General features: G+C 33.9%; 1 protein-coding gene across 1 annotated transcript; it reads right to left on the bottom strand.

Annotated features, from left to right (window-relative positions):
- Positions 1-774: 774 nt before the first annotated feature.
- Positions 775-2,330, bottom strand: LOC144552206 (NAC domain-containing protein 83-like). Its single transcript, XM_078300353.1, has 3 exons — positions 1,831-2,330; positions 1,478-1,722; positions 775-1,188 (listed from the first exon to the last, which is right to left on the bottom strand). Exons 1-3 carry the CDS (start codon positions 2,006-2,008, stop codon positions 973-975), a joined length of 639 nt encoding a protein of 212 aa, XP_078156479.1. The 5' UTR covers positions 2,009-2,330; the 3' UTR covers positions 775-972.
- Positions 2,331-15,352: the final 13,022 nt, after the last annotated feature.

The following is a 15,352-nucleotide window of genomic DNA, read 5'->3' as shown; positions in this document are numbered from 1 at the left end:
ATCTTATGAAAAGTGAAAGAACTGTCGAGGAAATATATATATAACACGGTGTAGAAGAAGAAGAAATGCTAGCCTACGAACCTTTTCACCAAAAAAAAAAAAGAATCTAAAATAATACCGCCATAAAGAATCCTAAGCTTTTTCTTAAAGTACAGAGAAATAAAATATTATGATAATTTCAAGTTTTCAACTGGATAACTAAAGAAAAAAAGAATGTACCAAAAACACAGAAATAGGTGGAGCCAAGGTGGTGGCGACCTGAATGAGCCCCCACCTTCGTTTGATCGCTCTCTCTCTCTCTCTTCCCAATTTCAACGCAAGATCTCTGCAAAGATCCTTGAAAAGGAAAGGTGATATAAAAGAGGGGCTCTTGTGCCTTTGACCTAGCTCAATTTCTTATAAAACCCTGTATTCTATTTCTGTGGCTAACTATGAAAGGTAATTTATCCAATTAACAACACAATTCACAAACAGCACGTATTCCCTTTTTCTTGTCATTTGTCATTGCTCCTTTTTCCATAAATATAATCATAAGACAGGGTCCCTCTGATTATAATTGATAGGTTTTGTACTTGTTTATCCATTTGTGTCGGATCAAAATTACTGTCACCCCAGCAGGGGTAAAACAAAACAAAATTGTTATGCACATATTTATACCATACATGTTCTTACCTTCTTATGTCTAACTAATCACATGATTAATCATACCATATTTGCAAATCTCAGAATTACAATTCAGTCAAATTAAAAAAAAAAACAACAAGGAATAGAAAGGAAAGGAGATGACCTTTTTTATATCAAAATTAACATTAACATGCTTAAGCTTCTACATGTATAATTTCCTCTTGCATACTTACATTACTTGCATGAAAACAATATACAAAAAGCCAGCAAGAGGTCCTACTAAAACTCTTTAACCTCTCTTAAGCCTATACATTGAACCACTCAATCTCTCTCTCTCTCAGATTCTGTTCATGGACTTCTATTGTACTCATACTCTTCCTTGCTACTAACTTCCTCTGCATTTTCATCAGAATTATCTGTTACACAACTCGAACTTGACAAAGGCGGAGGTGTGCCGGGCCTTTCCACCACTGCTTGGTCCATGAATTCCATGTCCACCTGGCTATTTCTTTTCTTTTTGAAAATTCGACAAAGAACCCAATTTGTCGAGGTAACCATACAATCCTGAAAAATTTACAAATTCATAATTCTGTAAGCATTCAAGAAGGGGCCGGATAAACCACATAACAACTTGTATAAACAAATAATAACTATTTGACCGTTGTTATAAACAAATAATAACTATTTGACCGTGGTTCAGTTCAGGACTAGTCAAATTACCAAATATTAATTAATGGTACCGATATTGATGTGGCGTCTATGGCCTACTGGTACATTGTAGTTACCACAGATCAGGTAAATACTACTGGTACAGTAAACCTAAGAAACATAGAAGATGTAAAATGAATCATACATTTGCAAGACGGTACTCGTGCATGACCCAGTCGGTACGGGTTCCTCTAGGAGGCTTCCCTTGATAGAAAACCAGGGTTTTCTTAAACCCTATTATTTGGTTATTTCTCGAACCAATTATAGGCTTATCTTTGCCTGAGGCTTTCCAGTAACCGGATCCGGATCTTGTTGCTCTGTTTGATCGAGACCCGTTATGGTACTTGGCCTCTCTTTGGTTGAAGAAATATCTCTCCCCTTCACTTGCACCTACAAGTTGGTTAAAACAATTCAATTTATATATCAATTTTGTATTGGAGAATGTTACAATTAGCTACCAAAACAGTCACATAGCAAAAGAGAGAAGTAATTAATTACCAGGTATATCTGAAGGGTTATGCCTAAGAAAATCAATCTCTGGTATAATACCAGCCGGTACGGGGTACGACAAGACCTTTCTCTTTAGATACAGAGAAACCAATTCTTCATCCGTTGGGTGAAATCTGAATCCAGGAGGCAACCTTATAACACTTGAATTGGATCTCTCCATTCCCATGAAAGAGTACACAGAAGTGAGAAATTGAAGGCGAAACAAAACCTCTATTATTTATCGTTGGAGATGCGATGGCAAGAGATTAGCCATGAAGTGGATCTTTGCATGGGAGAGTGGGGAGAGAGAAGCATGTACACGGGAGGGATTTATAGCGCAAGAGAGGTTGCGGAGATAACAGGTTTTCTTGAGAGAGACTCAAGCTTTGTGTGTGCCTCTTGCCTTGTTCTTTGACGCATTTTAATTTTAACAAACAAGTGGTGAAGGGTGCTTGTCACAATGTCATCTCATTGTGTGTGGTTATCTCTCCCCAAAAGCAAAAGGAAAATTTGTGTACGGGGAATAAGGAAAGCGGCCTTTTTGCGAAATGGTCTCCGAACAGGATTACACTTTTGTTTCTCAACCTAAATTCTCTGATTCCTGTGCTCTGTAACAAAAGCAGTTGCGTATCTACGACTTACGGGACCCACCAGTTTACAAACCTGGAATGCAATCTGGGGGACCCGCATGTCGGATATTCAAGACACCCTTTTTACCGAGCTATATGTAACAGGAGAATCCGGACCTTTTATGCCCTTTGCTTTTGCCGCAGGATTGTTCATTTTTATTTTTTGAAAGAGTAAATTCTTTATCTAAAAAATAATAAAGAATAAATGTAATGCGGCTGCTTTGGATCTGACTTGCTTTGTCGGACTTTTGAGTCTGGTCGAAAAAAAAAAAGAAGATGAAAATTAGTATAATAGATTTAACTTTTTACGATTAGTCAGAGCGGAAAAAAAAATATTAAATCGGATTTAAATCCTGAGAGGAGTTCAATTTGTGAGAGAAAAGAAGTGAGAGGACCGAAATTTTTTTATTTACCATCTTAATATTTCAAAATTCTGATTTTATTATTGATTTTTTACAAAATTGATAACTCATTACGTTCGTATTTTGGTCATGCGCAAATTCGTGTTGTGCATGATTTTCTACCGTATTCAATTCAATTTTTACTCACTTTAACATGCATAACACCAATCTGCGCATGACTTCTTAGTCATGCGCAGAATCATGATGCGCACATGATTACATATGAATTTTGCAGAAATTAATGATAAAGTCAGAATTTTGAAATATTAAGATGGTAATTAAAAATATTTCGGATGAGAGGAAGACAGATAATAACAAAACGGAATGAAGAATTATTTATTGCATATCTATTATTTTCATGTAATTTTTTCGTACGATTTAGCACTTTAGTAGGTTGTAAAACTTTTTCTTAATTTCAATACAAATGTCAGTAGGTTTCTTAATTGCTAATTGACCTTCAAAATTATTATTATGACATTTTGTAGCAAAAAGAAAAAAAAAATCATGACCATGAAATATCTTTTATAATTTAAGTAGCTATCAATATCGATCTGTAAATATGGAATTTCATTTGTAAAAATGTTAAAAGCATCACATGTCATGAATATTTTTTTTCTTAATCTAACTTATAAAGTCTTGACGTGAAAATAAAATTATGTATTTTTTATTCAACAAAGTTTTCACTCGATAAATTCACATGGATGTGACACAAAAGTTGAATTTGTCGAAAACAACTACAATTTTAAAACCTCAAAAATAATTTGACTAAATTGGATGATGTAAAAGATAAGCTGAATCGATCGGTTCTTCTCCTAATTTGAATAATTGACATTGTCATATAATACAAGAAATGGTTTCTGTATACTTTTTGATTCGTAAAAGCTGGAAATATTACCATATTTCACGGTTGTGCTCTGTCAAATTTTAGAATACATGAAAAAAAATGAAACATTGCTTAACATATTTATAAGCATTATTCATATTAATTTTTGAAGTGAACTTAGCTTTGTATCTGCTTTAAATTAATAAAGCTAACTCGGGTGAATCTCAAGTGACGAACTTGAATCGGATGGTCCCGATTCAAAATCCAAAAATTGTGTTACTTTAGGGGATCCAGACCCGGCCTTTTCACTCTCACGGGTATTGCCGTATTAATTGTAGAGAGAGAATTGGGGTTAAATAGCATAGAAGCCCGTGTGGAGAAAGGATTCGTTTTCCATTTTTGCTTAGTAAGTATATGAAGTACGCCAGTCGCTTTCTTCAAGGATTTAGGATTTACCGATTTTTTTTGCCAACCATTTCATCAAAAAAACAAGCAAATTTGCCACAGCTTTCAGAACTTTTCAGTTTTACCAGGGGTCCCAATTTGGTATTCATTTTTTTTTTTTTTTTTCCAATTCTTTAGTTCAATTGGAATTGGAAGCGCAGCTTATAGCTTTGTTCCTCGTAAAAAAATAATTTTTTTTTTCAAAACCCATGTTATTTTTTATTTTTATTTTAAACATGTATGATTATAAAAATATTGTTATCTAATCTATACCAAATATAAAAATATTGGTATAGATTTGATAACAATATTTTTATAATCATACATGTTTAAAATTAGTTTTATATGTACTATGTAACCTTACTTGTACCATATCGTTACCATTAAAGGATTATATGATTTATATGATTATAAAAATAAATAAATGAATTAAAACGAAACAAAAATCTTGAGTGTTAGAATTCTGAAAAACAATTTCACTGTGGCACTGTTACGGTAAAGGATGAAAACATACCATAAATTTAACACTAAACTACTTATTTTTCACACATAATTATTATATTTGTATATTTATATGTTTCTACAAATATTATTTTAAATAGTTAATTAATTTGTTTTAATTTCTGAACTGAGCCTTAACTCTTGATGAAATTGGCTGAAATGCTCCAGCTTTGGCCGAGTTAACATATTTTGGTAATAACACGAAAGGGAGAGAGAAATGAGGATTTGTTTTACAGTGAATCTATTATTTATTTGCAAAAAAATATATCAAATTCTTTTACAAAGAAATGGACCGAACTTTAATATAAAATATTAAATTATTTTATGAGTTTCAACTATTCAAATATGACCAACATTTTAAAGAAAAAATAATTTTACTACGTTTTAAAATAAAATTTAATACTTTAATTATTTAGATTAATTTTGTTGTCTTAATTTAATTATGTAACAAAAAGATCGAATTACCAATTTGATTCGATCAATTCTTACTAATTATGTTTCCGATAATAATAATAATAATAATAATAATAATAATAATAATAATAATAATAATAATAATAATACCAATAAAAAATTAAAAACATTCTAAAACCTATCAGATTGGTTTTAAATAACAAATTCAAACCGTTGAAATCCTTCTAGCTTATGACTGATGCGCCTACATGTTAAAATTTTAAACTTTTAAATTGATTTAGTATAAAGTCAAGTGGTCAAAAATTAGAAGGTTTATAAATTAATTTTAATGTATTCATTTGTTAGACGTCTTTTGACCACTTGTCACTATTCAATAATTTTTTAAAATTTTAAAATTTTCATATGTAGACACATTACTCGTAAGGTAGAAAAATTTCAATGGTTTAAATTTACCATTTGAAGTCATTCTGATGGGTTTTAGAGTTGAGTTAATACGAGAACTTAATGGACTTAGAAACACCCTTGTTCTACTCTATATTTGATGTCTATTCAGGGGCAGACGCATGATTTCTATCAAGGAGGGGCAGAAATCAGATAAAATAGTTTATCGGATTCAAACTCATTAACTAATTAGATACTAGATAAAAAAAATATCAACATAATAAGAAACAATAAAAATAACAGTCTTACATAATAAAAAACAACAAAGTTGATCCGAATCCATAAATTTCTTTAAATTTTTTATAAAAACTAAAAAGTTTCTCATTAAAAATGCTATTGAACTGATCCAACGAGCTTTCCAGTTTCTCATTAAACAAAGTGATATCAAATTTGTATTTTCTCACTTAATTTTAAAATTAAGATGAAAGCAGCTGCTCCTACAACTGTGTGTGGGTCCGCCCCTATGTCTATTTAGAATACAGGATTACGATATAAAAAGACTGGGCTGTTACTTTCTTAGACTTTTAATAAAAAATAAAAAAAAACTTTCTTAGACAGCCTTTTTTATCAAAAAATATAGGTACGTTTTGAGTTCGTTTCAGATTAAAACCGACGACTCAGATGTATTCCAATAAAAAAAAAATACACGCTCAGTATTGCACTGGATCAGAATTCTGATTTTACAGAGGAGGTAAGGTTTAGGTGGGACCCAAGTGTCCCCCGCGAGGGAGACAAAGAGAAGGATGCCAAAATACGGCCACGACCCAAAAAGATCTTTTCCAAATACTTGATAAAAAAAAAAGGAATTTTATTCGGTCAAGCAAGCGAGAGTTGGAAAAACCGAACCATTCAAAATGTCAAATTTGCCCCCACGATGGCTAAATGCCTAAATGTCATTCCCAAATGAATTCTTTTTAATTCCGTCCTTTTCCAAGACAATAAGAATTTTAAATCCATAAACCGTATTTATGCCTAAAGACATGCAGTATGCAGATACTCTTTTTGACCGAATACTGCTGCTTTTTCTGTAGAAACAAGTTTATTACATATAAATTTTTAGTGAGAAGAGAGAGTTGGAATAAGAATAATTAAGAGTAATTTAGACAACTATGTTAAAAAATAAGAAATATAAGCTGGAATAAGAATATAAGCTAGAATAAATTTGTAGTTATAAGAGAGAAATATAAGTTGGAATAAGAATAATTAAGAATAATTTGGACAACTATGTTAAAAAATAAGAAATATAAGCTAGAATAAATTTGTTGTCAGAAGAGAGAAATAGAAGCTGGAATAAGAATAATTAAGAGTAATTTGGACAACTATGTTAAAAAATAATAAAATTATCTAACGTGGTTCTAAATAAAAAATAGTAGTGAGTTCAAATAGATCTAGAGTAGACATTTGTCTGCCTCAAAAATCAGAAAAAAAAAAAAAGACTCAATGATATTGTTACATTCCGAAATTTTTAAAAAACTTGATTAAAATTGATAAATCGATCAATTGGCTTAAATAAAAAGTTTAATTAACTTAACGATCGTTCTGAAATTTTCTGACCGACTAAAACGAAATTAAAATTTCGAAATATAAATAACGTGTGAAATTATGTATAATAAAATTTAGAGATTTAGAAATAAAATAAAATATAGCACTAGGAATAAAATTATAATTATTCGGTAAATTAGAAACTTAGAAAATCCGTTACAATTCTTTCTTTTTTGTTTTAGGAAAGAAAAAAATTGATTTAATTAGATTCGTGTAAATAAACAAATAAGTAATTAAATTTCAAATAAGAGTATAATTATACGAAATTATTCGTACGAGATAAATTATATAAAAGTTACCAATTTCATTTATTTGAGAATTTTAAGGATTTGATTTGATATTTATATATATAGACACAGATACTATCCGATATCGATTTATTCGAATTCTAAAAATTGAATATATATAATTATATAAAAGGAAAATCAAATTATTCGAATCTTAAATTGAGAAATAAATATACGAATTCTATGTACAAATATAGTTACAAAAATATTATGAACTTTCGATTCGAATTAGAGTAGAAACAGATTTCTTAAACCAATTAAATGACCTTATTGAAATTCTGGATTTGTTTGGACCTTTGGATTTAATCTAACACGGATCTTAAATATTGTAATTTAAATGCTGGAATTATATCAACCTTTCATCTTGATCCAGCACGAATCTTGAAGCAGCCCATTTAAATCCCACCCCCTTCCCTTCTCTCTTTCTCTCCTCTCCTTCCCAAACCGTGACACCCCCCCCCACAGCCCGCCCCCCTTCTCTCTACGCCAAAGCCAGGAGAGTCCCGCCCTCCCCTCTCCCGTCGCCGGCGGACCCACCAAAACCCGCCACCCTGCTCTCCTCTCTTCCTCTCTGGCCGTGAGAGCCCCAGCTCCGGCCTCCGCTCCCTCTCCTCTCTTCTACACCGAAAACAGGGGGCCCCGCCCCCTCCCCTTCCGCCGCTGCCACGGCCACCCCCGGCCGCCACCACATGCTCTCCTCTCTCTCTCCTTCTCGGTTCGGAAAACCCCCGCCCCTCCTCCTCTTTTCCCGCCCCCCCCTTCCCTCCCATGAAACCCTAGTTTCTAGGGTTGAGGTTTGGTGCTGCACTGGTGCTCGATTGGTGCTGTCCCGGTAATTGGACGTGCCCATTGCATGTGGTGCTCACTGATTTTAGACGACGGCAAGACGAGGCGAAACCCTCGGAACCGATCCCTTGTTTCGACATTTTCTTTTTCGGTTAATTTCTAAAATTCTTGATTTGTGTTTTGATGAATCGATTAATGTCGTAGCACTTGAATTGACTAATTATCGAAGTACGGGTTGTTGATTTTCCCGACTCGATCGAATTGCTCGAATAAATTAAGTATAAAGGGTTATATTGCAAAATGATTTTATTAATGGTCGGAATTGTAAAATATATGACCATAGTGATTTGTATGAATTAAAGGGAATTGTAGTTAGGATTTTGTAAAGGGAATTATAGTTAATTACACCTTTGCTCGGGTTGTTGATTTTCCCGGTAAATAGTGCTGACTTGAGGCTTGAGCCGTGTTGATTGAGTTCTGGTGTGCCTATTCTGATCTGACCTATGGCTTGTCTCTGTTTTGCTGGTTTTATTGTGCATGGCTGTGTTGGGTGTATGAATGGCGAAGTGCTGGTACCAGTGGTACCAGCCCAGTATACTACTGGTATGGTGCTGATTTTGTGTGTGTACCAGTCCTTGACTTGACAGGGACCAAAAATGTAAATAAATTAAATTGAAGGTTGTTTTGTGCAAAATACAAGCCTTGGGAATTTTTTTTTATAAAAATAAGGGGTATGAATTATAAAATATAAGGCCTATGTGAGTTGTATAAATATAAGGGACCAATTTGTAAGATGTAAATTGTTTGAGGCTATGGCCGACTATGCATGTGAAGTATTGTAATTTGAGCCATATGTGAATTTAAATAATTAGTAAATTGGACTTGAACTAAAATGATTATAAATGAGCCGAAAGGTATAAAAGAATTGACGAATTGAAAGACGGCTTTTGGAATTCAAGTTTTGAGAATGTAACCGAACTAAACCAAGTAATCGTATAATATAGGTGTAGGCTCAGTCGAGCCAGATATCGCGAGGTAATTCGAGACGCCCGATCCGTAACTAAGCGGTACGCTCGTCATAATAAGGTGCGGGATTCTTGGACTTGTTTGATACTTTGTTTTCAGGAATTAAACTGTTTATTCGTTTGTCATGTTGAATGCTTAATTGTTGCATATTTTGGAATTCATGTTGCATATTGATTCTTGCATAAATGAGAATGATTGAACTGTTCGGTTAAGGTTAATTGGCATGTTGGTATGGTTATCATTTGATTAGTTCTATTAATTGTTCTTGATGTGAATGAATCTGTCAGGCCGACCTGTTTAGGTGGCTGGATAAGGTGACGGTGACCTATCCGTTGACCTGTGTTTATGAATTTGCCAGACCGACCTGTTTAGGTGGCTGGATTAAGGTGACGCTGCTGACTTATGCGTTGACCTGTTAGAATTTGCCAGACCGACCTGTTTAGGTGGCTGGATAGGGTGACGCTGCTGACTTATGCGTTTGACCTGTTAGAATTTGCCAGACCGACCTGTTTAGGTGGCTGGATTAAGGTGACGCTGCTGACTTATGCGTTGACCTGTTAGAATTTGCCAGACCGACCTGTTTAGGTGGCTGGATAAGGTGACGCTGCTGACTTATGCGTTGACCTGTTATGATTTTGCGAGACTGACCTGTATGTGTGGCTTTGATATATATATATTTGCTTAAGATTTAGCAAAGTTGACCTGTATAGGTAACTTTGATTCCATGTGATTGCATTTGTCAAGTTGACCTGTATTGGTGACTTGTAACCGGACCTTAGGAAATGGTTAAGCCAAACAGCAATTGCAGATGGGTGTCTGATAAAGGGTCCAGCTTGGTTGGCCATCTGTAAGCGTCTGTAACCCTACAAATGTGGGTTTGATAACGGTTCAGCTCGAAAGAACATCTGTGGTTGCTACCAGTCATAATGAAATGAGTTAAGCCAAAATATATGTTGTGTTTTGAAAACCATCTTGGAAATTCCGTAAATTGTGTTTCAGGTTGATAAATTATTGTCGAGTAGTGGCATTCTGTTATTTATGTTTTCTTATATATCTGTTTGTATTGTTATTGTTTGGGTTTCATTGTTGAATATAGAGTTTGATTGCAAGTCCAATAATCTAAACTGTGGCAAATTTCGCACTGAGGATTTATTCTCACCCCCACCCTCCCGATTATTTTCAGGTTTATTTTACGGATGCAGCGAATGAGGATATTGGTAATGCATATAAAAAGATCCACTGCCTCGCGTGTATATGTGACACCTGATAGATACACGCGGCAGGCTGTCAGACCCCGTGGATTTGGGGTGTGACAGATATTTTATAGTTGTATATACTCTTGAATGTAATTCACGGTCCAGTAGAAGAATATCGCGTAAAAAGAAAGTCGGCACAGACTAATTTGCGGAAAGGAAAAAAAAGACGCAATTCGGTCCGCTACTCCGCTTAGAAGAATCGTTGTTCGTTAGAAGAAAAATGAGGTCCGCTATTCCGCTACGATTCAGAGAAAAAAAAATTTGCATCACAAGAAAAAAAGAAGAAGACAATTTGCATGTTGTGCCGCCACTAGTTAGAGGAGAGAAAAAGGACGGTTTGTATTGTTGCTCCTCATTTCGCTCAAACCAATCTTTATTGAATTTAATTCGTTAATATGTTAATTTGGTATCGTCATCGTGCTCTGACGATAACCGGATTTACTCACTGTCGTGCTCCGACCGAAATAGAACTCTATGCTCCGAGCTCCAACAATACCATACTTTCAACTCTGGTCGTCTCTGCTCGCTCCTGGTTCCTCCCCTCTCTCTCATTCTCCTCTTCGCTAGATAAAGTAATACCGAAAGAGAGAGAAGGTGTTGTGTCGGAAATGAACTCTAGAAGGAGTGAAAATGATGGGTATCTTTTAAATTATAGAAAAAAGAACATTTTTTTCATGGATAAAAAGGTCATTTCAAATGCAGACCCCATAATATATAACGTGCAGGTGAGTAGACTTTGAAGTAGGCATTGCCATGCAAATAGCTTTGCCATTCCGTAGGAGAAGGGGAACCACTTTAAAAGTTAATTGTATATTTTTTTAAGGTTAAAAGTTTATTGTATTTGATAAATTATTAGATACAAATGAAGCATGCTTACTATTCCATACCGTCTATTCTGTATTTACTGTATTTCATGGTTTACCATTGCAAACCATAAAATTGAAGAGTTAGAATTCATTATTTTTTTAATTCACTAATTTAACAATTATTAAAAATAATAATAAAAATATTTTGCCATTGTTTGTGTAGATTTTTTAACCGTATATATATCATTTGAAATTTGGTCTAAATTTGATAGTTATATTATCTATACGTTATAATATAGCTATAATTATTTTATTTTTAGAATTATTAAATGAATTTAGTAATTATTACCATAATTATCAAATAATTTTACTGTAAGAAAATAGAATTTCATAATTAAATGCCTTTCAATGACAGTTACTCCAACTGAACACCAAAACAATACTTGGTAGCTCTTTTAATTGTTGGTTCTTTTTTTTGGGATGATATCTAATCTACCTACTTCTGAGTACGTCATGAATTTAGTTCATAACACGGTACCTGATCTTTTAAAAACACTCGAGTAAAATATAAATATTTACGGCCTATAAGTTCGCTATGTGTCCCAATCAAAGAAATATCTTCCAATTTCTGATTGGTTTCCATGTAATCGTGGTAGATTTTAAAATTTTGAAGATAGTTAATTTCTGTAACCCAAGTCAACGAATAGCATGAATGATGAAATAACTTTAACCATTTCTTGAGGGGGAGGTGAAGGTGATTCTCTGGACCAGCAAATTTTCTTGAAACTTCTTTCGTCTTCTCTCCACTTAATAATTATTTTTATGTATACTTTTTTTCATTTTGGTCAAAGCAGAATTGCGTGTAAGAGTTGAGGTTTGTACTTGTAGGACACCAAGAGGGACATATCAATTGGACCCTTCTTTTGTTAGTTTATTCATTTTTGCAATACACTTGTTTTGTTTTGCTTTGATTTGCTTTGCTCCATACTCTGCTGGAATTATTTGAGGAGAAAATTTTATAAATCTACAATGATAGCTTAATAACAAAGCAGTTATCTCAGGCAATATCAAATCCTACAAAAATAAATAAATAATACATACAAATCATTGTCTATTTTGTACTATATATGAAGAGAAAAATTAATATAAAGGATTATTCAGAGAGAAAAATCAAAACTTTGCACTCAATTAAGCTGGAAATTATCAGTACCTAGTTCATTACTTAGCTTTTGTTTTATTTTATATTCTTCTTTTTTTATTTATTTTTTTATTTTTTTTTGTAAAAAGTGACATGATCTCTATTTTTTAATAAAAAAATAATATACTTTAATAAACAATATATACACATTTTTTTGTCTTGGAAGGCCACAAAATAAGCATCCACACAATTATTTCTCTTCCAGAGGAGAGAACAAAAATAGTCAATCCTTCTAGAGGGGTAATAAAATAATAAATTGATCACCTTCTTACCCAGAAAGAAACAACTTATTATGTCAAACTTTAAAGATGCCTCATTTTTTTTCCGGTTAGATAGCCTATCTTGAAAAATAATTGATGCAACTTGGTTTAATATTGAAGTACAAGTAACATAGTTGGAATTTACTTGCACCTTTTAGTTTAGCTATGTTCTTATCCCCTCTCTAAGGAAGAAACACACTTAAAAGATAATAGAGTAAAAATTCTTACCCTATTTGAATAGACTTAGAAAGTCTTACCATCACCTTCACTTTCCCTCTCTTCCTTCAAAATTAATTTGAAATAAATGAAGAAAAAGAGAAGAATTATCAAATTATCATGAAAGTTTATTCTACACTTGGATTTAAGAGTCACAAAAGTCACTAAAATTCGTCGAACTTGTACAGAAATTGTACCTATTTTCCCTTTGACAAATATCCTCTCAAGTATTGGATAGTGAAATCTACAATTTTACGGTCCAGAGTAATCCCAGTTGGACCTCTTTAACTGTAGAGGGTCCCTTTTAAAATCCGTACAAAGTAAAAAAAAAAAAAGTCCCTGGTTCGGTACTAGGGTGGATCCGATTTCTTTTCCCTTCCTCTTCCCTAGTATTTCTCTCTGATTTTTCTCTTCTTAAACAAATAAGCTTTAGATCTGATCTGGTCGCTTCTCTCCTCCCTTTCTATTCCTTTAATAATCACGTTCTAGAGTTAGGCCTCAGAGTGTGTGGGTGGCTGAATGTGTAGAATTCCTAATTTCTTTCTTTCCTTATATATGGGCTCTAATACTACGAAGGGATAAAACTAGGAAAAATAAATGGGCTCAAGCCCAACTAACTAAAAACCGTTTTATGATCACAAGAGAGCATTTTATGATTTGGGCCATCAAAGACCTTTTATGACAGAATTGGTAATGAGAAATGTTTTTCAACGTTAACTCCATATGTATGTACCAATATTTTCCGTCAATAATCAATCAAGAGAAAAGATAGCGTCCCCGGGCTACAGTTTCTGAAAATCTTCGCATATAAAAGCCTTTCCTTTTTAGCTTAGTTCCGGCGCGCTTTCAACTGCCATAATTTTAAGTACAATATGCACGTTCACAGGATAATATGTGTATGTTTATAGGATAATATGTGTATGTTCACAGAATAATATGTGCATGTTCACAGGATACTATGTGCATGTTAACAGCTTTCACGCGTTTTCATCTGGGACCACGCGGTTTCATCTGCAGAACATCCATTGAACTTGTTTATAGAATTATTTTCATAGTATTACAGGATCTAATGAACTTGTTTATAGAATTAGTGTAAAAAGTCCGGGGATTGAGGGCCGGAAACTGTTAACTGCTTCCATCAATCAATTACAGGAGACAATTAGAATATTGAAGTCCAAGTGTGCAGTACTGCACTTAGTTGCAAATCGAATAGTCAGTCAATAAAAGTTGTGATAATGAACTCTCTGACAATAAAAGTTGTAACAGTTCGAGAGAGAACCAGTTATAGTGGCAATAATCAAAACTATGCAAGGGATATCGGGTTATAACAAACAATGCAAATCTCATTCTACACGGCATAGTACCGCACTGGATCTAAATCCCCAGGGCATTGATGATCCCATTTCTTGTGCTTGATGGTTTGTTGTGTGATTTTCATATTCGATGAAATTACCCATTTAACACTTTCACAATCTATTTAATAGGGAAGAAATGTGCCCAGCTAAATCCTCCATGGTGGATAAAGTTGGCAAAGAGAATTGTCGAAGACGAAGAGTGTCACCAAGTCCAACAAAGAAGATCCTCAAAATAACTAAACAACACATATGAGAACTCTAGCTTAACTCGTATTTTCATTAATTTCATGCAAACATGACAGATTCAATTTCACAACGTGTGATGTTTAATCCCTTTAATATAGAGCTAAAACAGAAGTACCAGAACCAGCTGCGTCTGGAAAATGGTAACCATGCACTCTAGAATCAGACGTATTTTGCTGGACCTCATAAGCATGTACAGGTCCCTATATATAATTCATTAATGGCTTAATGCTCATATTATTGCTAGTGTACTAATGCTAAAACTCCCGAGATCCGATGATCATTGGACCAAATTCAGTCCGATGCTCGGTAGTTGTTTGATCCGGATTAAGATTCATATTCTAATCAGCCCCTAAATAAATTATTAAATTAAATTCTTATTGCAATCAGCCCCTCTAACAGGTTGAACCTGGAAACTTGCATAACAAACCTTGCAACTTACCAAATCCACCAAAAAGATTCCTATTCTTCAAATCGTACCAGTATGTGATTGGGCTGGAATCGAACTGTTGAGTGCCCAAAAGCTTCAAATCGTGCTCAATTCAAAATGTATATCAATTGTTCTTCCAAAATAAGCAAATTACGACCCGACATTTTGCGGAAGCATATCCTCTGCGGAGTTTTTCTGTGCGGAGCTTTTAATCTGGTCCGTTCGTTTCGGATCGGATAGACCCGATTAAAAGCTCCGCAAATTTTGAGAATTTTTTTTTTTCAATTCGGGCAACTTTTAATCGGGTCCGTCCGATCCGAAACAAATGGACCAGATTAAAAGCTCCGCACGGAAAAACTCCGCAGAGGATACTATTTCACATTTTGCAGCAGAAATTAGCAAATTGTTCTTAAAGCCTAGAATTTGCCTTGGCATTTTGCAGCAGAAATTATTTACATTAGAGCAATGCCATT

Source organism: Carex rostrata, chromosome 3 (assembly GCF_964058835.1).
Source record: "Carex rostrata chromosome 3, lpCarRost1.2, whole genome shotgun sequence".
NCBI classification, from domain to species: domain Eukaryota; kingdom Viridiplantae; phylum Streptophyta; class Magnoliopsida; order Poales; family Cyperaceae; genus Carex; species Carex rostrata.
The sequence above is the reverse complement of the archived record's forward strand: the minus strand, read 5'-3'. Positions and strand labels throughout refer to the sequence as shown.

Bases quoted from the DNA above. Each gene is read 5' to 3' on its own strand.
- LOC144552206 (XM_078300353.1), bottom strand. From the start codon at position 2,008: ATGGGAATGGAGAGATCCAATTCAAGTGTTATAAGGTTGCCTCCTGGA. The intron at 1,723-1,830 runs GTAATTAATTAC...ACCAACTTGTAG, and splicing joins TAACCCTTCAGATATACCTG to GTGCAAGTGAAGGGGAGAGA. The intron at 1,189-1,477 runs GTATGATTCATT...TAAATTTTTCAG, and splicing joins ACGAGTACCGTCTTGCAAAT to GATTGTATGGTTACCTCGAC.